At 34.6% G+C, this 23,793-nt stretch overlaps 2 protein-coding genes and 1 pseudogene across 2 annotated transcripts; 2 read left to right on the forward strand and 1 right to left on the reverse strand.

The window, feature by feature from the left end:
• The first annotated feature begins 131 nt into the window (after nt 1-131).
• LOC129884571 (acetyl-CoA-benzylalcohol acetyltransferase-like) lies at nt 132-1,497 on the forward strand (annotated as a pseudogene).
• Nucleotides 1,498-6,073: 4,576 nt separating this feature from the next.
• Nucleotides 6,074-7,825, forward strand: LOC129884572 (acetyl-CoA-benzylalcohol acetyltransferase-like). The gene has a single exon (XM_055958860.1). It carries the CDS (start codon nt 6,366-6,368, stop codon nt 7,686-7,688), a length of 1,323 nt encoding a protein of 440 aa, XP_055814835.1. The 5' UTR covers nt 6,074-6,365; the 3' UTR covers nt 7,689-7,825.
• Nucleotides 7,826-15,553: 7,728 nt separating this feature from the next.
• On the reverse strand, nt 15,554-20,709 carry LOC129885738 (bifunctional riboflavin biosynthesis protein RIBA 1, chloroplastic-like). Its single transcript, XM_055960141.1, has 7 exons — nt 20,552-20,709; nt 19,250-19,628; nt 18,953-19,174; nt 17,917-18,239; nt 16,741-16,870; nt 16,154-16,450; nt 15,554-16,056 (listed from the first exon to the last, which is right to left on the reverse strand). The coding sequence occupies exons 1-7, from the start codon at nt 20,599-20,601 to the stop codon at nt 15,769-15,771; spliced, it is 1,689 nt and encodes a 562-aa protein (XP_055816116.1). The 5' UTR covers nt 20,602-20,709; the 3' UTR covers nt 15,554-15,768.
• Between the last annotated feature and the right edge of the window lie 3,084 nt (nt 20,710-23,793).

The following is a 23,793-nucleotide window of genomic DNA, read 5'->3' on the forward strand; positions in this document are numbered from 1 at the left end:
TATTGGTTCCAAATAAACGAATCCGTGCGTTGCCATCTTGTACCTCATTGACCAATGTTTTAATTAAAACGTGCGTTAAGCCCTCTATAAAAGAAACTTTCAGCCCTTAACTAGCTAACGAACAACTTGAAATCAACAAAAAGAGAAACAACTTGACATCTTCTCCTTTTCAATTCCAAATATTTCTTAATTCTCAACACAATCCTAATGGCCGATTTAGATATTCAAATCCAGTTAAGGAAAATGGTAAAGCCCTCAACTCCTACCCCAAATCATCTCCAGAGACTCAAACTTTCATTGTTTAATCAGAGTGCTCCTCATATATTTGTACCAATATTGTTCCACTACTTGCCAAGAAGTGAAGGAACAATTACTGATCAAAGATGTGACAAGTTGCAAAAATCATTGGCCGAGACGTTAATCAAGTTTTACCCTCTAGCTGGAAGATTTAGTGAAGATGACCTCTCCATTCACTGTAATGACCAAGGTGTTGAGTAGGTTGAATCCAAAGTCAATGCGGATCTTTGCTGAGTTTCTCCATCAAGGACTCAAAAGATTGAGCGTTTGAACGACTTTCTTCCAACTGATTTACCATCAAGTTTACTACTTAAGAGACCAAGTGAACGTATTCAATTGTGGAGGACTAATCATTGGGATAAATATTTCACACATCCTAGCCGATGGTTTCACATTAGGATCATTTATCAAGGAATGGGCACACATTAGCCAAACAGGGACAACAAAAGATTTATGTCTCCCAGGTTTCGGTCAATTATCGTTGCTCTTTCCCCCTAGAGTGCTATCAGGACCTCAAGTTTCACCGCCTTCAAACATAGGTAGGCCCTAAGATTGTCACCAAGAGGTTTGTGTTTGATGCTTTGGCAATAGCAAATCTCAAAGACAGAATCAATTTTTGAGTGCAACAATATTCACTAGACCTACTCGACTGGTGGTCCTTCTGTCGTTCATATGGAAGGTTCTTGTGGGCAATTCATCTGCTAAACATGGACATTCAAGGGGCTCGCCTTTATTACTTCCGATTAATTTGAGGGGAAAATCAAATTTGCCTTCTTTAGAGCATGCTCTAGGGAATTTATACGTGACGGTTGTTGCTTCTGATCTTGAGGCAAACCAATTGAGAAAGGAGTTAAAGTTAACGTGGTAGCAAGTACAACAAGGGACACATCTGCAAGCATTGGTAAGGCATGCATTGAAGATATTACTTCTTTTTTTGCTACCTGTGGCACACAAGTTATAAACAAACTTGGTCTAGGAGACACGATAGACATTTATCCGAGCACTAGTTGGTGCAGATTCCCCTGGTATGAAGCAGACTCCATTTTGGGCGAGCAGTGTAAGCAAACCTTTTGAAGTAATTATCCTAAATGACACAAAAGATGGTGATGGAATAGAAGCATGGGTTAGTTTGAAGGAAAATGAAATGACTGAATTCGAGAGAGATTCTGAAATATTAAAGTAGCATTTGATTCCTCCATGTGGATATAATGATTCATTGTTCAAGTGTAAAAATTTCTCTCTTATAACATCTCTAATTTCACAAACTGAAAGGAAAAGATAGAAAGATTCATTTGCATAAATTATGCTTTCTCATCTTTAGTACGTCTAATTTAAGTAATAATAGCAAGTTCTTTCTACTTTCTTCTTCTTTAGCCTTCTAATCAATATAATTTTCTTCAATCATATAAATCTAAAAAGAAAAAGGAAAAAAAAAAAGGATAAGGCACAGAGGCGTATCCAGGATTTCAGCAACATGGGAGCACCATTATTAAAAGCAACTTTGTACATACTTACCAATACACTAAAGTACTCACTTGTTCATGGATTCACCTATACAAATTTAAGAACTCAATTAGAAAAATAGCAATGGTATACATGGGTTAAGGAGGAGCGAATGGGTGCATGTGAACCCACTCCCCTCCATGTGCATACGCCCCTGAGAAGGCATACGAACTCCTTGAACTATGTCAAAATGGTCAGTTACACAACTAAACTATTTGACGCTTATATTATCTCCCTAAACTTCTTCTTTTTCATATTATTTACGCCCCTAAATTGTGAGAGGGTCCTATTACCTCCTTGTACTTAATTTTTCTGTATTATTCAAACCCCTCAATTATTTGGTGAAGTTTTGTTGCTATCTAAGTGCAGTTTTTGTTGTTTTAATACAGTTTTTGGTGGATGTTTTTGACTAGTTTTGTTTTCTATTTTGATGCAGTTTTTTTTGTGATTTTGGTCCAGTTTTGATATATAATGACATGAATAAGAACAACTTGCAAGTTTTATATAGCAAATAAATAAGTAAACTTTACCTAAATCCCATAGTGAAAAAGCTCAATTACAATGTATCCCTCATTTTTCTTAAATTACCCGATTTCCCTTTTTTTTTCAAATTTCTGATACATTACTCACCTTCCTGATACATCAGTTTTTGGGTGTAAAATAATTAATGCTTGTGAGTTATTTATGGATAGTAACGTAATTTAAGTTATGATTGATTGTTTCAATCAATTAAAGTGCTAAATAAGGTAAAGAATCCTTTTAAGAACAAAATAGTTCTGAAGATCAAGGAAAATTCTAAAAACAGAGCATCAGTGCGAAAAAAAATTCAATCAGAATCATGAGATGTATCAGAATCTGATACATAAACATGATGTATCAGAATCATTATATTTTGATACATGAGAATTTTAATACATAAATAAGATGTATCAGACACATTAAAGGTTGATACGTGAGGTGTTGATACATAGACAAGATGTATCAGAAACATTAAATATTGATACATGATAATCTGATATATAATCAAGATGAATCAGATTCATTAAAGCTGATAAATGAGATTCTGATACATAAATAAGATGTATCAGAATCACTAAATCTTGATACATGAGATGCTGATACATATACAATATCAGAAGAATTCAAGTTTGATAAATTAGAATCTGATACATTAACAGTATGTATCAGAAACAATCAAGTTTGATAAATTAGAATATGATACATTAACAGTATGTATCAGAAGCAGTCAAGTTTTATACATTAGAATATGATACATTAATAATATGTATCAGAAGCAGTCAAGTTTTATACATTAGAATATGATACATTAATAGTATGTATCAGAATCAAGAAGCAGTCAAGTTTGATGCTTGATAATATGATATATAAACTTTCATCTTATATTAGAGTTTCATACATGAGAAAAACTTAAAAGTCTGGTAATTGTACATTCTTTTAATACAAAATTCAAAAAAAAAACTACTCGACGTCCATCGGTTCTCCTTGACTAGAAGATATGAAATCTCTCTTAGATTTTTTAGGATCTTCGGTATCGCTAACATAACCATCCTTGGCCTTTCGACAACCAAAATTCCACAATAGTGTGGCATATCTTGAACGAAAGAATTCGGCATGTAGTCCAGTATTTGGAATAGAAATTCCATCCTAAATAACTTTATACCTTCTTCACCTATTGATGATTCAAAATCATCAAGAAAATTAGCCCTATATGCCGTTCCGAATCTCAATGGGTGGGACGGGATCTTCTTGATGACGTATTTCATTCCCTGCATTGGCATGAAAATGGTTAAATACAACTTGAACTTTATACATAAATACGATGTATCATATGCATTAAAATATCTGATCCATGAGATGAGATTCTGATACATACAGAAGATGTATCAGAAACAATTATATATTATATTCTGATACATAAATGTAGAAGTATCAGAATCATTAAAACTTGAAACATCAAAAAATGACACTTACACATGATGTATCAGAAATGGTAAATCTCCAAAAAATTGCATTTGAAAAAATATTATGTATCTGATACATAAATATATATGTATCAGAATCATTAAAACTTGAAATAACAAATACTGAGACTTAAAGATGATGTATCAGAAATAGTAATTCTCAAAAAATTGCATTTGAAACAGACATTATGTATCTGATACATAAATGTAGATGTATCAGAATCATTAAACTTGAAATAACAGAAACTGAGACTTAAACATAATGTATCAGAAATAGTAAATCTCAAATAATTGCATTTGAAAAAGACATTATGTATCTGATACATAAATGATATGTATCAGCTTCATTAAAACTTGAAACAACATAAAATGACACTTAAACATGATGTATCAGAAATAGTAAATCTCCAAAAAATTATATTTGAAAAAGACATTATGTATCTGATACATAAATGTATATGTATCAGAATCATTAAAAATTAAAACAACAGAAACTGACACTTAAACATGATGTATCAGAAATAGAAAATCTCCTAAAAAAATTCCTTTTAAAAAGACATTATGTATCTGATACATAAATGTATATGTATCAGAATCATTAAAAATTAAAACAACAGAAACTGACACTTAAACATGATGTATCAGAAATAGAAAATCTCAAAAAAAAATTCCTTTTAAAAAGACATTATGTATCTGATACATAAATGATATGTATCAGAATCATTAAAACCTTCACAAAATTTTCATTCTAAAACAAAAACTTAATTGAACACATACCTTTGGGAGATTAGGGCATGTTGTAACCCCTTCAATCTTGTTGTCTATTTTTTTGGGTGCATGTTTAACTGTAGCTTTCGACTTCAATTTCTCACGTAGCTTATTCATCACTGCTGGATCGTTACGATGTTTGGATCTAACCTTCGTCGTAACCTTCCCAAGACGAATCAGAACCAGGAGAAACAAGAATTCGTTGATTTTTATTGGACTGTTTGAGACCATGAACGGATTCCATATGTATCATTGAAGGTATGAGAAACAAAAATAGAAAGATTTATAGAAGAAAGCAAATGATAAAAATTTAGAAGATTTTTCAAAGATTTTCAGAAGAAATCAAAATATACAAATTTTAGGAGAAATCAGATTGAATGAGGATGAAGTAAAATTCCATATAAGGGAAGATTGAAATATACCTTATTTGGAACCTTGAAATTGATTAACAGTTGAAGAATAACAAATTAACTAGAGCAAATTAGGGCAAGGATGAAGGAAGAGACGGATGTATCAGTGAGGTATAGAGAGAGAAAGGAAAAAGAGGGAATTTGGAAATTTTTTGATGTATATGGGAATAAAAGTAAATATATTAGGGGAATATGTGTAAAAGGGTAATTTACCCAATAAATAAAGAAGATATGTGCAAAGTACCAACTTTACAAGTATGACAACTTTAATTCATAAATGAAAGAAAGTTGAGCAAAATATCAAGAATAATTTTATAGATACAACTTTACAAGACTGACAACTTAAATGCATAAATGAAGAAACTTGTGCAAAATATGAAGAATAATTTTATCGATATCAAAACTAGTAATGCAGTGCAATAACATTATATTTATAGACCCAATAGATTAAACACAAAAATCAATGCAATCTTGACAACCAAGTTCACAGGATAATAAGACACTCACACAGTTCAGAGGTAATAGGATCTTGTGTAGAATAGGTGTGTAATATATAATACTGAAAAATTAAATTCAGTAGGGTTTAAAATTAATACTGTAATATATAGCGCTATTTCTTCGAATGGTGATTATATACAACGTCATCACAGGTGAAGGATTCAACACATACATTTTCAAATAAAAAAAGACACATCAGCCAGGGGCGGAGTAAGAACCTCACACTACATTGTATGCAAAGAAAAAAAGGATAATGCCTTTCAGTTATACAAAAAGGGATCACAGATGTGCGATCCAAAAGAACTGAATCACTAGATAAACAGACACCAAAAGCGAGATAGAAGATCCTTTCCAATTTCGATTGGATCAATGCCCATATTTTCTTTACTTCTGTTGTTTGTTTTTTAGCTGTGCCGGCCTATTGATGGAATCATTTGCTTTTTAATAAATAAAAAGCCTAACAACCCACAAAAATAATATGAAGATGACAACAGCCTAGCGATAAGATTCTGTTTTTGTTCCCTGTTTATTTTTATGATGATGAAAAAGAAATATCTAATTTCATTCAACTGTGAATGAAGGCATCACGAAAAAATTATTAGGCTAAACTTAGCACTTGAAGTCACAAATATTACCCCCGAATTTCTTCACTTGTAGAGTACTTTTATTCGACCATGACAACTTTATTTTGGACGCAGGGAGTATTTCATTGGCTAGCTATGTCAAGGGTCATAATATTCCTACTCTCCACCAAAATAACACCTATCGTTCGTTAATACTCTGGTCCAAAAATACTCCAGCTCCGATCCTTTTCATCACCAGATATTATATTATTTCCCTATTAATAAATACTGTGGTGGATTCAAACTTGTGTTTATTCTTTCTCTTTTGTAGCTAATCCTAATTAATGGCAAAGTTAGAGATTCAAATCCAAACAAGGAAAATGTTGAAGCCCTCAATCTCTACCCCGAATCATCTTCGGATCCTCAAGCTTTCATTTTTCGATCATCTGGTTCCTCGTGTATATGTGCCAGTACTCTTCCACTACTTGCCAAGCAGTACGGGTGAAGGAACAATTACTGAAAGATGTGATAAGTTGCAAAAATCTTTGGCCCAGACATTAACAGGGTTTTACCCTATGGCAGGGAGATTTACGGAAGATGAATTCTCAATTCAATGCAATGATGAAGGCGTTGAGTATGTTGAAACCAAAGTCAACGCGGATCTTGCTGAATTTCTCTACCAATTAGGACCCAAGACGGAGCTTTTGAATGATTTTCTTCCATGGCCTAGTAGTAGTGTTTCTCCATACTCAGATCTGCCATCAAGTCCATTACTTGGTGTCCAAGTGAATATATTCAATTGTGGAGGACTAGTCATAGCGATACAAATTTCACACATCCTAGCTGATGCTTTCACGTATGCAACATTTCTCAATGAATGGGCGAACACTAGCCTTACAGGGACGACAAAAGATTGTCTCCCAAGTTTCGGTCACTTGTCATCGCTCTTTCCCACAAGAGCACTATCAGGACCTCAATTTTCACCACCATCCAACAGAGGTCCTAAGAGTATCACTAGGAGGTTTGTGTTTGATGCTTTGGCGATAACTAAGCTCAAAAATACAATCGAAGGTTCAAGTGCCATCAGGCCTACTAGAGTGGTGGTCGTTATGTCGTTAATATGGAAGATTCTTGTGGGCATTTCCACCGCCAAGAATGGACATTCAAGGGACTCGTCTTTTTTATTTCCTATTAATTTGAGGGGAAAATCTATATTACCATCTTTAGAACATGCTCTAGGGAATTTTACCATGTTTGGAATTGCTAATCTAGAGGCAAGCCAGTCAAGAAAGGAGTTGAATGTGTTGGTAGGAAATACAATACGGGACACATGTTTAGGCATTGGTAAGGCGGCAAGCGTTAATGATATTTCCTCTTTAGTTGTTAATAATCAGATAAAAGTTGTAGACAAACTTAGCCAAGGAGACGAGATGGACATTTATTCGTGCTCTAGTTGGTGTGGATTCCCTTGGTATGAAGCTGACTTTGGTTGGGGAAAGCCATTCTGGGTGAGCTCCATTAGCTTTGATGCTTTTGAAGTAATTGTGCTGATGGACACAAAAAATGGTGATGGAGTAGAAGCATGGGTTAGTTTGAAGGAGAATGATATGACTGAATTCGAGAGAGATGCTGATATTTTGACATTTTGTCCTCCGCTACTTCCATAGTAGCATTCCGATCCATTACTTGATTTGGATAAAATTAAACTACATTATGTATACTTCTTTGCTTTGCTTGTTTCCCCTAATATTTGACCCTCTCATTCTCTTATATCGTGTCTAATTTCACAAAGTGAAGGGAAAAGATAGAAAAATTCATTTGCATAAAGTATTCATTATTTACTTTGTTACTTGTTTGACAGAAATTAAATCACAAATAACAATAAAAGATAGATACATTCTCATCATAGTACGTCGAATTTAAGTAATAACATTGAATGAATAGGTCATTCATTCTACTTTCTGAATAATATTGAATGATAAGGTCATCAATAAAAGAAAGGAAAAGAAAAACGAATCCAGTGATATCTCACGTCTATGTGTTTAGTCCTTGCATGGTACATTAAGTTTTTGCTCAAGTCTATTGCACTTTGACTGTCACAATAGACGACATACTCCTTCTGATGCAAGCTAAGCTCTTGAAGAAATTGTTTGAGTCATATCATCTCATTTCCAGTTTCAGTAGCTACAATATACTCAGCTTCAGTTGTAGACAGTGCAACACACTTCTACAACTTTGACTGCCATGATATAGCTCCCCCTAGGAAAAAAAAATATCCAGTAGTAGATTTTCTGTTATCAAGGTCACCTTTCATATCAGCATCTGTATAGCCCTTCAAAATTGGATTTAATCCTTCAAAACACTAACATTTATCTGAGCTTCCTCTCAGATACTTGAGTATCCTCTTTACAGCTTCCCAATATTGTTTTCTTGGATTGTCGAGAAAACTGCTGACAATACCAACAGCGTGAGCAATATCAGGTCTAGTGCATACATTAGACTTCCGACGACGAAGGAATATGTAACTTTGGTCATGTTCTCTTTTTCTTCCCTAGATGTAGGACATATCTTCTTGCTCAACTTCATATGACTTAGCATTCTTCATGTTGAAGCGTTCCAGTACACGTTCAATGTACTTCTCTTGTGACAGATAAATCTTCCTTTCATTCCTGAGATGAGTAATTCTCATGCCTAAAATTTGCTTGGCATGACCCAAGTCTTTCATAGCAAAAGACTTACACAACTCTTTCTTTTGCTCGTCAATCTTGGAAGTATTCCTGCCCACAATCAACATATAACCACGTATAACAAGAGGATGATAAAATCATGTTCAGAATTTTTTTTGTACAAATACACAATGATTTGAAGAAGTTTTCTTGTAGCCTTGCTCCCCCATAACAGATTTAACTTTTTGTAGTCTAGGAGCTTGCTTTAGCCGGTAGAGACTCTTTTTGAGTTTGCACACAATTTTTTTTTATCATTTACTTTGAAGCCTCAGATTGCTCCATATAAATCTCCTCTTTTAGGTCACCGTGAAGAAAAATTGTCTTCACATCCATCTGCTCAATCTCTAAATTAAGACTAGCAACCAAATCAAGAACTATACGAATGTAGGACATTTTCACAACGGGAGAAAATATTTCATCAGAGTCAATACCCTTTCTTTGCCCAAATCCTTTAACAACCAATCTAGCTTTGTATCTGGGCTTCAAGTTGTGTTCTTCAACTTTAAATTTGAACACCCACTTATTCTTCAAAGCTTTCATGCCATTACACAATTTTACCAACTCATAAGTGTGATTCTCAAGCAAAGATTTCATCTCATCTTGCATGGCTTCAAACCATTTATCCTTATGCTCATCTTTCAGGGCCTCCTCATAACACCCAGGTTCACCCCGTCAGTGAGTAGCACATACTCATTAGATGAATAGCGAGAAGAGGGTATATGTTTTCTTGTGGACCTCCTAAGAGAAATATTTGATTCGTCCACAACTTCATGAGCAGGAGCATCATTAATAACAATATCATTGTTATCATCAACATATTGACTTGGGACTTGATTCTGAGCCTTTCAATGATCATCAAGCCCACTAACGTCATTCACACTTGTATGAGAAATTTGATCAAGATAGACTACTCCATCTGAACTTGAAGATTTTAGCTTCTCCGCTTTGTCAATATCTTCAATGGTTTGATTTTTCATGAAGACGACATCGCGATTGCTTATAAGCTTCTTCTCAATTGGATCATATAGCCTATAACCAAAATCATCAAGGCCATATCCAACAAAGATGCACTGCCTTATCTTGGCATCTAACTTTTACCTCTTATCTTTTGGCATATGTACAAAGGCTTTGCAGCCAAATACTTTCAAATAGTCATAAGAAATATTTTTTTCATTGCAAACTCTATTTGGAATATCACTTTGTAAAGCAACAACAGGAGATAAGTTAATAACATATGCAGCGGTCAATAAGGCCTCACCCCAAAAGGAGTTCGGCAACTTTGATTCAGAAAGCAAACATCTAACTCTTTCCATCAAGGTCTTGTTCATTCTTTTGGCCAACCCATTAAGCTGAGGGGTCTTAGAAGAAGTCTTCTAGTGTCTAATACTTTGATACTTGCAGTATTCGTCAAATGGTCCACAATATTCATCACCATTATCAGTATGAATATATTTCAATTTTCTTTCGATTTTTCTTTCAACTAAAGCCTGAAACTGCTTAAAGACACCCAACACTTGGTCTTTAGTCTTTAAGACATAGACCCAAAGCTTTCTTGAGTAGTCATCAATGAAAGTGACAAAGTAGAGTGCACCACCTAGAGTCTTTTTCTTCATTGGACCGTATAAATTAGAGTGCACCAATTCAAGCAATTCTATCTTTTTTGAAGAAGGGTTAGACTTAAAGAAGACTCTGTTTTATTTTCCCGCCAAGCAGTGATCAAACTTTTCTAATTTAGAACTTTGGAAATCAGACAAAAATTTCTTCTTAGCTAAAACATTAAGTCCTTTCTCACTGATATGGCTAAGCCTCTTGTGGCTAAGATTCTTGCTCCATAACGTTGAGGAGTTATCGTTCTCAACTGCATTCACCATATTTGCACAAGTAGAAGCCTTAGTCCAGCATAAACCACAACATTTGTTACCACGAGCCACAATCAAGGAACTCTTGATGAGTTTCCATTTTCCACCACTATTGGTACTAAGATATCTTTCATCATCTAGAACATCAACAGAAATTAGGTGCAGACGAACATCAGGTGCATGTTTTACATTGTTCAAAACTAGTTTAGTTTCAATACTAGTTTTCAAACAGATTGTATCAATACTAACCACCTTAGATACAGTCTCATTATCCATACTCAAGGTTCCAAAGTCACTAGGAGTATAGAAAAAGAAAAATTTCTTCTTTGATGTCACATGAGATGCGGCACAAGTGTCCACAACATAGCTTAACTCATCACAAGTAATATTTATCAGATCTGTATCAAAGACTATAACAAGATCTTCGGTAAAGACGGTGGCTAGGCAATTTTCATTACCATCTTATTTATTTTCCTCTTTGTCTTTGTTCTCCTTCTTCAATTTTCGGTAGAACCTCTTTGTGTGCCCTTTCATGCCACAATGATGACATTCAATATCTCTAATTCTGCCTCTGGATTTGTTCCTACTACTGAGAACCACAATTTTTATTTCTCCCGCTGGAGCCAGTTACTAGGACATCCAATGAAGAAGAAGAACCTTAGAATTTTCTTCTCATTTCTTCGTTCAAGATACTACTCTTGGCGGAATCCATAGAGATCACACCATCCAAAACAGAATTTAATAATGAAGTTTTAAATATTTTCCAAGAGCCTGGTAGGGAACCAAGTAGAAGCAAGCCTTGAATTTCTTCTTCAAATTTAATGCCCATAGCAGACAACTGGTTCATGATTCTCTGAAAATTATTCAGGTGATATGTCATCGGAGAACCATCATGATATTTTAAACTTAACATCTGCTTTATTAAGAATATTTTGTTATTCCAGTCTTCTCAGCATACAAGCTTTCAAGATGCTCCCATAGCGTACGAGTATGTGTTTCCCCAGAAATATGGTTTAACACATTATCGTCAACCCATTGCTTAATAAATTCACACACTTATCTGTGCAATAAATTTCACTCTTCATCTGTTTTATTTTCAGGCTTTACAGTAGTGAAGGCTGGTTGATAAAAATTCTTAACATAAAGCAGATCTTCCATTTTATTCTTTCAAATGACATAATTAACGTCATTTAAAGTAACCATTTTACTAGTATTGGCTTCCATCATCCCCCCTCCCTCCCAAAAAATATATTAAATCAAAGTAAATTTTTTCTGATGTGAAAGTTCAGACTATGCTGCTATCACAGAGCATACTCAGATAAAACATTGCTCTAATACCAGTTTGTTGGAAAATACGGACTAACACAAAAATATATATTGTCAAAAATAGTAGAAATAAAATGAGAAAATAATGACACCAAAAATTTTATGTGGAAACCCAAATAAGAGAAAAAACCACGGGCAAGAAGAGAAATTGATATTACTATAGCAAGGATTTTTACACTAGATAATACTGAGTACAATACTCAAAAATGACTATCACACACTCAAAAGGAATAACACTCTTTTGATATCCACCTTACTACAAATATCGCTCACGCTTTATTTTTCTTCACATACTATTTTTTTATAGTTTATGATATATCTCATAGCTCAAATATTTTTCTCTTTATCTGTGAATTGAATGATTCAAGTGAGCAGTTGAAGAGCTCCTTCTATAGGAGCTCTTCCCACCTACCATCACCCACTTTGTTAAAAAGAAAAATGGGCAGTTGCACTTTACAGAAAGAAAATATGAGCAGTTGCACATTGTTGAAATAAGGGTTGCTACACTTTGTCAATTATGCTGCCACAATAATTGACTAAGAAAAAGGAGGGGCTGGACCCCACAATTTTTACCCTCCCTCTATCCCAATTTACGTGTCATACTTAAACAATAATTTAACTTCAAACTCCTTATTGACCGCTGCACGGATTTCTTGAGAAACAAAGTCATAGGCACGTAGGTTCAGAACCAGAGTGAGGCTTTGGTTACCGGCAAACACTTCTCCAAAGGCTATCCTCTCGAGTATCCGACTGTTTTCGACATTGTCATTGTATCCTCCCGCAGGTCGAAAGGCAGCGGGGGAAGGAAAGCCTGCGAGCGTTGCGCTTATCATTTAACAGATACGTAGCCTCTTTCGAGAGGTGAAGAATAGCTATCCTTATAAGACTGTTGCTAAACAAAAGAAATTCTTTTCACTTTTTGGATCGTGTTCTGCCCAATACGGTACCCTCCCGTTCCTTTGACCTGAGACTGCTACTTGTATTTCCTTTACTACTACTCCATTCTCAGTGAAAGACTCATGCTCATCACCCTAATCAAATGGGTGGAGCTTTTCACAGTCAAAGTCAAAGGTTTGTTGGTGGCAAGATCAACATGTCGTTGTTCCTCAATAGCTCAGTGGTAGAGCGGTCGGCTGTTAACCGATTGGTCATAGGTTTGAATCCTACTTGGGAAGACGTCTTCCCATTCCGGCCTCCACATGATTAGATTGATCAGTTGATAGGAGGATGGAGCGCCCTTTGCCCTAAGAAATAGGCGGCGAAAATTCTGCATATTTTAACCAATTCAAGGTGAAAATGGGGTTGCTCCCTCAGTATAACACATGTATAATATTGATCACAAACTCGGTGCCCAAATTTCATCAAATAAATTGGGACAGAGGGAGTAATAGAAGTCTAGAACAACCCAGAGATCAAGATATTATAATCGTAATTCGAAATCAAAAGTTCAATTAGAATTATAAAGACATGTTTGAAAATTATATTTATAAAGGCACCAAAATTGCACCAATGCCATACATTTAAGAAATCATGATTGAACAGGAAACAGAGTAAATAGGAAAACTAGCATATCCGTTTTCTTGTTGGGAGAGGACAGCCCATCATATCCTCCGATACCGTTAAGTAGTATTCATTACAAAACAACTCCAAAAAAAAGAAAAAAAATAAAATGTCAAGAATTCTTAATACTAAGAGTAGTAATCGAAAAATTTCAATCTAGGCCAAAAAAGCAACTGATCCAACGGCCAGATGTGTGTTAAAGTTGAACATAGAAGCAAGATTAGTTGCTGGTTCAAGCGAGACGTTAGATGATAGAGACAGAGAAATTGAAGCAGGGAAAATTTCTGGAACGGGTGAAACCGCTGGAGGAGAACGAATGGGAGCCGGAGCAGACGCCATGGGTGGATTCACTTTAGATGATGGTGATGGTGCAGGAGACGGAGAACTAATTGGTGGAAGTGTTATGACGGAAGGACACAAATCCAAAAACAGAGAAAATAATAACATTAATTTTAACGTGCGAAAAATCCTTCAAATCGATGGTAACAACCATGGGATCTTCGAAATTCGAATTACTCCACTATAACAATAAGAGGGTTATAAAATATTCTCCTAAATGGCTACACAACAATTTCCAAGCAAGGAGAAACAATAGTTATACCAACAAAAGTAATAGGAAGAAAATCACCCAAAATAGACCTACTGTTCGTGACCTAAACTAAGATGTTTCAGACCTCCAAATCCGATCTCCACCGTTCAAATCTTAAGATGTTAGGAACACTCAGTAAAAATTTCAGACCGATCCAACGGTTAATGAATCGGAAAACGCAATTTGAACGTCTCTGGTCAAAGAGGCAAAACTGCTGCGGAAAACACCTTTTCTTCTCTCTTCTCTCTTGTTGAAAGCTCTCTCAAAAATCTCTCTTATGTGCCTAATGTCTCTCAAAGACACTACCAATGAGCAATTACATAATTCTCTCAAATCATCCTATTTATAGAGTGGTACTTTTTCCTAAAGCCAAAACCAACTCCAAATAGAATTATAATTCCAATCATTTTCCAAATAGAATTGGAAACCAAATTAGGAGAACTATTCCAATCCTTTTACACATAGGATTAGACCATGGGTCTTTGGCTGGAACATGGGCCATATCCCCTCAGGATGAACAAATTGATGATGCCATGAAAAAGGTAGCCATCATTAGGACTAAAAAAACCCTTGAATCTGTTTGATGATGCCATTGCAGTACTGTGTGAAAGAGGAAAATTTTGGAGAGAAAAAAGACAAGTGGAGTTTGTGCGAGAGAAAGAATTAAGGTTGGCAGGGTATTCATAACGAAGATTACTGGTCTAAGTCATGCATGAATTGCACCACTTTTTTTACTTTTTCCCCTTCTTTTGTGTTTGTTTTCCTTAACTATTTTGATTTGCTCCATTTGAGTCGAGGGTGCATCGTAAATAACCTTTCTAACTCCACGAGGTTGGGGTAAGATTTGCCCATGTTTTACTCTCCATTTATGAGATTTTAGTGGACATGTTATTGTTAATTTTTTGTGTTTGTTTGTGGGAATGTTTTTTCAGCAGAGTTTTTGCAAATTATTCTATACCGTACGTGTCATACGTGTGGTTTAGTAAATAATCATGAATGTATATAAGTTAAATTCTTTATTGCAAATACCACCGAGTGTAGCCAGTTACTTGCCATCTTTTTTCAGGTTGCTATGCACATTTCATTGTATACCAACAGTGTATATGAAAAGGTTTAAACTGACAGTGCATATGAAAAGTAATTTCTTATTTAATACTGAATAGTTATTTCCTAAACTAACGGTTTTGTAAACTATAGTAGAATTTTCAGGCTGGTGAGGGTGTAAAACACAGTTTTAGTTCCCTACAATTGACCCCATTAACTGCTACCAAGTAGTACCATAACGTATTTGTACTCTTTGTTTGCATCAAACAAATTGATGCAACATGTTGTCATATAAACTTTAATCGTGATATGTGGTCTTGTTTTAATTTGAGACTCCTTAGGTTAAATTGTTTGTTTTGATGTAAACACAAAGGGCAAACACTGACTTTTTATCAGCAGAGTCTATGCTGGCTTTCACTGCACTTGAATGGGACTGAGGACGAGGTGAATTACATTACTTCTCATCAATGCCAATATACATTTAATGGGCAAAAAGAATGTCCGTAAAAAAACAGCACCAAGAAATCATTATTCTGGTACGAGGAGCAATAAAGACAATGATTAAGATTTGAATTATATGTTAAGGTGTAGAGGAGTTGATTGCTATTCCTCAAGCAAGTTGTTCGCCAACCAGATCATCTTATCAGTTCCCAAGTGTGGAAACATTAGAATTCTGTACAGTAGAAGTATTCGCAGAGTTTGGTTTACCATTTGTTGTGCTGGTGCTGGTTGCAGGGCGAATAAGGTTCAAGCCGTATACATGGCCCATTTTAGCACGTTTTGTTTCCAGATATCTCTTGTTATCTTTTGTAATGGGCGTCAGAAGGGGGACCCGACCAGAAATTGCCAAACCATAACCCTTGAGCCCGCTGTATTTTGCAGGATTGTTTGTCATCAGCTTCATAGTTCGAACACCAAGATCCCTTAACATCTGCACAAGGATACAACTTTAGTTTTGCTTTAAGACAACTAGATTTACACAAAAACCACAGCACAATCCAGAGAAAGCTTATATAGGAAGTGAGTACCTGTGCACCAACCCCATACTCTCTTGAATCAATGGGCAAACCAAGTTCTTCATTTGCTTCAACAGTATCACGTCCAGCATCTTGTAAATTATAAGCACGAAGTTTGTGACCCAAACCAATTCCTCTCCCCTCATGACCACGGAGGTAAACTAAAACCCCCCTGCCAGCAGCCTCAATATTTTGCATTGCTAGTGCCAGCTGGGATCCGCAGTCACATCTGGCTGAACCGAATATATCTCCTGTTAGGCATTCCGAGTGTACCCGGACAAGAATATCTTGTCCATCTCCTATATCTCCCTGGTCATTCAACAAACTCATCCCAAATCAGTACCAAAACACAAAATGAACTTGTCAAGCCAATATGCACATAGTTTGCATTAATAAAATTCGCTACAAGGATGCCAAACTATAAAGTGATGTCAGATACAATAGTAAACGTGCTCACCCCCTTTCCACTTAAGAAAAGGATTGAACTTCATGTTTCAAATAGATAATCTATTTAGTTAACAAACTGTAATGTATGTACAACTTAGACTACTCCAACCACTGCCGAAGATATATGCGAGAATATCCCCAAAGTTGCTCACCTTAACCATAGCAATGTGCTCAATTCCATCTATTATTGACTTGAAGCAATGGGCAGTAAACGGGCCCCACATAGTAGGTATTCTTGCAGCAGAAGCATGCTCTACCAGCTGGTCTGTTTTCCTCCTATATCTGTAAAAGGAAGTTCTTGTCAGATGACGTACCTAAAGCTAATGTAGTAGAAACACTAAAAGAATGCTAGCTTTCAAGCATTTTCTGGACAAAGCAAGGATAAGAGAAGTCACATCGACTGAGTTTTAAGATATTAATGCAGCTAAATGCATACGAAATGAAAAAAAAAACATCAAAAGTAGACTTCTTTCTTTTGATCAAGTAAAACTATAAGTTGTTCATAAGTTATTTTCAGCTTTTTTGAGTGTTTGGCTGGCCAACTTAAAGTCATTTTGTGCTTAAAATAAGCCCAAAAGAATAATTGGTTTTGTTTGGCTTAGCTTATTTAAAAGAGCTTATAAATTGTTTTTATAAGTTGTTCCAAACAAGCTTTTAATAAGCTAGCATATGGATGTGTTGGCATACACAATTTAGTAAAAGAGTAGATGTACCATCCCATAAAGATAAAGTTTCTTCAAAGACTGCTGCATCTCCAATCTCTAATAGTCTGGTTGTTCAGTAACTGAAAAGATTCATATCACCATTGATTCCATGATGCCCAATGATACAAGCCTAAGTATATCTTCATCATTAAAAGTGGGAGCTAAGCTTACAGTTTTCGGGGATAAGCTTACACAATATAGGGAAATCATTGACTTAAGTGGGAACTATCTGAAGTTTATTTGGGGGGGGGGGGGGGGGGGGGGGCACCCATACTAAGAAGTGGTTTAGCCAAAAACAGAATGTGGAAATCAGAATTAGGAAGCTATTACAGGGTGCTCCTGACTATCAAATCAGAACTTTAACACATCTCTTGGTTTCTCTTGAGGAATAAGGGGCATGGACTTTTGCACAATCTCCCAAATTAACTGCCTAGTATGCAGTAAAGATAAAAGAAAAACAAAGCTATATAGAAAAACATAGATCCATCCAGAAAAGGAAGCCTCACTTTAGAACCATCAGAAGTATTTATCACCACGTTAAAGAATGACAAAACAATAAACCACGAAGGAATTTATTCAGCAACACCAACTCTTACAGAAATCAGAAGCAGATTTGTTAATCACCTGATTAAGTCAGCAACTGATATGATCTTCAAGTTATGTTCTTTTGCAAATTGACGAAGCATAGGCAATCTAGCCATGGAACCATCATCATCCACAACCTCACATATTACTCCAACAGGGTCTAAGCCAGCTAACATGGCAAGATCAACAGAAGCCTCAGTATGTCCAGCTCGTTTTAAAACCCCACCTTCCCTGTATTTCAACGGAAAAATATGTCCCGGTCGATTGAAATCCTCAGGCTTTGAATCTCTGGAAGCAAGGGCCAATACTGTCGTTGCTCTATCATGAGCAGATACTCCTGTAGTTGTTCCATGTTTTGCGTCCTGCGTGATTGTTTTACCATTAATGCTTTGTAAGCATCCAATTAGCAGGACACTAGACTAGGATGCTGAAAGGACAACTAGCAGCAAGAGGTATCACACAGGACGGATATTTCTCAAGAAGTCTTTTGGCACAGAAACCAAGTAAAAAGTTAAATGTCAGAACATCTTTCAAATACGCGCCTTACGTATGTTCATTTATGTCTTCGCCTTTAACAAACCTAGAAGTAAAACATAGAAGATAAAGGTAGTCGTATTCCACACAGTTGCAAGAATAGCATACACTAGATAGTAGATCCTTGAAGTATTCCCTGGAGGACACAGTATATTCCAGCACTGACTGGGAGTAACTCTCCAACTGGGAAAGTGGTAAGGCAAGCAGGCGTGCTTGCATGATAGTTTTAGTGTTGGACTTGGTACAGTAATACTCTTTCTGTTTACAAAACATCCCACTAAATAATAATCAGCATATGTTTACTCTTGTTACGAATTTGTAGCAGAAAACTTCTTATATCTTTTTTTTCGTCTTTCTTTAGTTGGTATTAAGGTTTAGATATCAAACAACTTAGTAATTTGAATGTATCAGGCAGGTTTAGAAATGTTAAATTCCCGAATTCAGAAATGAGAACTGGCTTGCCATTAAGCAAGTTCCCTTGCACACCCACCCCACCCTTACAATAAGAGATGCAAAGGTAAGTAATCAAGTTAATACATACCACTGAGACTGTGAATGCTGTACAAAGTTTCTCCTCATTCTTTTTATCGTTTACCATCAATGGAAGCTGCAACCTCTCCAAGTGTTCCTCTACCATGCTCACACAAACTATCCCTGTTCCATGCTTCACAAAGAAAGCCATTGCTTCTGGTGTAGCTTTGGATGCAGCCATAACTAAATCTCCTTCATTTTCTCTGCCTTCATCATCTGTTACTAGCACCATCTGCAAAAAGGATTGACTTAGTTTATTCTTACACAACATAAGAGATTCTCTTGCTAACTTTTAAGAAGAACCTACCTTTCCTTGGCGAATGTCTTCGATAGCCTCAGGAATAGATGAAAAACCTTTAGTCGGACAATCCAAATCGGATTCATCGTTATCTGAGAAAAAGCCACTTGTTGTGAGAACAACATCTGCTTCTAGCGTTTCAAAGGTTACAGCATCAGGTTGAGCCTCAGTTCCTGTAGAGAGGCTACTAAATAGAGAACTTTCTCTCCTGGATTGATGACGGACGTCTCCTTCACCAGATAAGAATGCAGAATTAACCTTTAAATCATTCTTGATGGTTAAGTGTGCTCTAGCATTAAGCTGTATGAATGACCGTGAAGAGACCCCATTAAGAGAATATAGATCTCCGGAGTGCAGTCCATTGAACAACTTGAAGTTCTTTAATGCTCTACAAGAAAAGTTAGAAGATTAGGGAGAACTCATACTACTGCAAATATTCAAGAAAATGAAAGGTGAGAAATCAATATTTAAACAGGTGAATGTAGAATGTTCAACCACATTAAAGATTTGAACATTAAAAACTAAGCTTCTCCTCTTGACACATCTTAGCAAGTTTTTACATGACTAAATATGCTACATGTCAACGAATTCACGTATTCATTATCCTGCTCAGTGCTCAGTATCCTCTCTGTTCTATCTAAAATCTGTTATAAAGTCAGATCAGAAGCAACAAACTCAACCTCTTTATTTTTTTAAAAAAAAGGGAATATTTCATCTGTATATATTATCTCCTTATAGTCTGCACAAAAGTTTTACAATACCAGTATGCACAAAACCTCCCAAATCTAAGAATCATCTACACAAGTGGTGTTTCCTGTTTACACCAAATATACAATGTATACAAGAGTGAACTCCTAACGCGCGCAACCATGGACTCTCGCCACCTTGTTCTCATACATAGAAGGATATTGAAACATAATAAACTCTTTTCTTGCAGGAAAAAAATTAAAGCTTGGTTCATGTACAGGGAACTACTGCTACTACGCCTGATTGCCTAAATAAATAAGGAATCTTGAAAAGCAGTAAAATTGTAAAACAAAGTAAGACTCTATAAAGTTCAAACAAGAACAATTCCAAGAAATCATTCCCCATAAACATCACAACCTTGTACAAATCCAAGTCAAATACAGTTCTTCCTTTTCAAGAAATGCATCCACAGTGAATTCAAACACAGCCATAAAAAGAACGAACCCAAAACAGGACACTACAAAACCCAGATTCCCAAAATCAACAGATTGGTTCTTGACAATTTTATACAGGTCAATTGCAAAACACGATTTTTGGAAGAAAAAAGAGAAGGTAAAAGCTTACTGGGAGCGACACAGAGATGTAGAAGGGATAGAAATGTTGATGGAAGCCATTACACCAAAATCTTGTGTCTTCTTTCAATGGTAAAGCTGAAATCTGAAGGAAGACTAATGGAGGGATTTGGTGTCTTTCTCTCCTTTTATAGAAGAGAAAAGGAAAACCAACTTATTATTCAATGAAAGATTTCAGAAAGGTCTAGGAAATAGGTAGGTTGGCGGAAACAAACGTTACGCTACTATGCTGGTGATGTACTATTTTCACTGACCAATAGGAATCTAACAAATAAATGTTTATGGGCGATCTAAAATGAATATACTCGTATCAAAGAAATGATGTATATATATCTTCTTATTTAACAAATTTATATTTATTAAATTTAAAAAATAAATTAAAAGTGATTTTTTTAATTTCTATTATGTCATGTAACCTTGAAAGATTACATCATCCATTTTTTCAACCCTCCAGATCTGATCAAACAAAAAAAAAGTCAAATCTCTTTTTTACTTGGTTATCACTTTGCAGTTCTGATGATGATCTTGCTTAGTCAAACAAGCGTTCTAAATTTAAATCATCGGGGTAATGATTGAATAGAAGAGTATTGGATATTTTTCATTTGGATCGAGTTTGGGTCAAGGCTGGATGGGGGGGGAATGTGTGAGATTATTTTTTTATAAGTCACTTGACATTTTTTGAAATTAAAGAAACACTTTTATGAAAAATAATTAAATTCAGTAATATAGGTGTGTTAACAAAAAAGAAGAAGAAGTAAAAACACATCATTTATTAGACAACAAAAATATAAATGACCACTTTTAACTAAAGATATATTCACTCTAAATCACAAAGTTTGAAAAATATAATTGCCTAATTCTCCATTTTTTAAAAAGATATACCAACGAATCATGTTGAAAATATAATAGTTTCCTATCAATATTTAAAATTAAAGAAAAGAACAAGATATGTCTAGTAGACCGTCCATTATTCATGGTATATTGTGTAAGGACAAGTATATATATTTTAATATAAATACACACATACATTGGTAGGTATTATTCATTGGCACGATTACAAGTATGGATCCCAATAATGCGTTGGTAAATATTAATTATAATTTACTATGAATGAACGATTTTGCAAAGTCGGAGTGATATAACACTTATTGATAGATATATTGTTCTATATTTTACATATCCCTCCTAAAATATATCACTATTTCATATTGAAACAATAAATCAATTGGAATTAAGGTCTAGTCAAAGGATAATATATGTGTTTAAGCTATTTAATTTATTCAAAATTTTGATCACTACAAGCCGACCTAAGAAATTTAACTTGTTTAATTTACTAGATGTGTACAAGTTAATTAGGAACACCTACTTATGGTAGTACGAATGTACAACAATATAAAAATTTCCTACTTTTGTTGTAGAACTTTTTAATATAATATGCTCATATCTCAATTTATGTGAAGATATGTAAAGTATAAGGACCAAATCACTTATTATTGATCATGAATTCATGTACATATTTTCAAATATTTTAAAATAAATTTTTATATTTTTAAAAAGTATACGAAAAATACTATAAGTCAACGTAATTAATGATTCTAAATATTTTAAAAAAAATTGAGAAAATTATAATTAAAAGAAAAATTATTTAACTCCCCATACAATAAAACACCTTCACACAAATTGGGATGGAGGAGTAAGTTAGAATATACTTTCTCCATTCCTTTTACTTATTATATTTCGCTTCACATGACTCAATTCGAATAATCTTTAAAGCTAAACGAATTAGTTTAAACTCCATATTTGAAATTTTAAATTTAAATATTCAAAAATAATATAAAAAATACTATAAGTTGCATTTTTTTCTAATGTTAATGTGATGTAATATATTTTTAAAATATTGATTAAGTTTATCTAATTAGACTTTCGAAAGGTGAAATGGCGTGACAAGTAAAAAGTAAAAAAAAAACAATATTTTGGGATTTTTTTTTTAAAAAAAAATATTTTGCGTAAAGAGAATAAAAATCAAATCGAAGGAGAGAAAAGGAAAAAAAAATTGAGTTAAGGGAGTAGGTATGGTGCAATCATGTTTGTCTGTTATTAATTGCATAAAACCATTTGTGGCTCTTATCAAACAGTTGGATGTGGCTGGTATGCTGGAATGGAGCTGGACCAATCCAATTGTAACTAAAATCACATTTTTCACTATTGACCAATTTCCAACTTTGGCTGCTGCTGGTCAAACTGTGACCCACTTGGGTCTTCTTTTCTTCGTTTTTGTAATTTATTTATTGATATTCAATATTCATAATGAAATCAATTAAATTTAAATTTAAGTCGTATCTCATGATCTAAACGAATTACACATACACTCTAGTATATGTTCTTCAACGTTAAGGGCATTTCGTTTTCACAGTTTAGACTACTCCCATTTTGCTCGCCGTTACAATGGAAATCGGAAGGGTAGCCTTGGAGCAACTAGTAAAGTTGCTGTCATGTGACCAAGAGATCACGGGTTCAAGCCTTGAAAACAGTCTCTGGCAGAAATATAAGGTAAGACTGCTTATAATAGACCCTTGTGGTCGGGTCCTTCCCCGAACTCTGCACATAGCGAGAATTTTAGTGTACCAGACTTTTTTTTTTTACTATAAAAATCACAAAAATAATTAAGTTATTAATGACCGGACGAAATCAAGAAATAATCCTTTTACGTGTGAAATCAAATATAGAATTTGGAACTCCCGTACCCACATTATCCGGTACCTTCTTTTCTTCGTTTTCATTTCGCTCCATCCCCTTTCTACTTTTTTGGTATTTTAGAAATTTCTATAATCCTATTCAGAAAGTATTGATCTACTAATATTTCTTATTCACACAAATATTTGGAGGACGACATTCAATTTGTCCGTTTCCTTTTTTAGTTCTTTCTACTTTTTAAAAAAAATCTAATTTTTAAATATAAAAAATACTCATAATAATTAATAATTTAAAATATGTAAAATATTATAATAAAAGATACTATAAATCTGTTTGGATTGATTTATTGTATTAGCCAAAAGCATAAGTTAGAACTTTTGATATGTTTTTTGGTTTATTTTGACTTAAAATAAATGTTTTAAAATATTTTATATAAAATTTTTACTCAAACACTATAAAAATGCTTTAAAATATTTAAAATAAGTCAATTCAAACAGATTTTATATCTTTTAACTCTTTAAATAATAATCAAAACACATA

The sequence above is a fragment of the Solanum dulcamara genome, chromosome 4 (assembly GCF_947179165.1).
Source record: "Solanum dulcamara chromosome 4, daSolDulc1.2, whole genome shotgun sequence".
NCBI lineage: Eukaryota > Viridiplantae > Streptophyta > Magnoliopsida > Solanales > Solanaceae > Solanum > Solanum dulcamara.

Coding starts and splice junctions, on each gene's coding strand:
- LOC129885738 (XM_055960141.1), bottom strand. CDS start 20,601: ATGGCTTCCATCAACATTTCTATCCCTTCTACATCTCTGTGTCGCTCC. Junction 19,175..19,249: donor AAGACATTCGCCAAGGAAAG/GTAGGTTCTTCT, acceptor TCCTTTTTGCAG/ATGGTGCTAGTAACAGATGA. Junction 16,871..17,916: donor TCAGTTGCTGACTTAATCAG/GTGATTAACAAA, acceptor TTCCTTTTACAG/ATATAGGAGGAAAACAGACC.
- LOC129884572 (XM_055958860.1), top strand. CDS start 6,366: ATGGCAAAGTTAGAGATTCAAATCCAAACAAGGAAAATGTTGAAGCCC.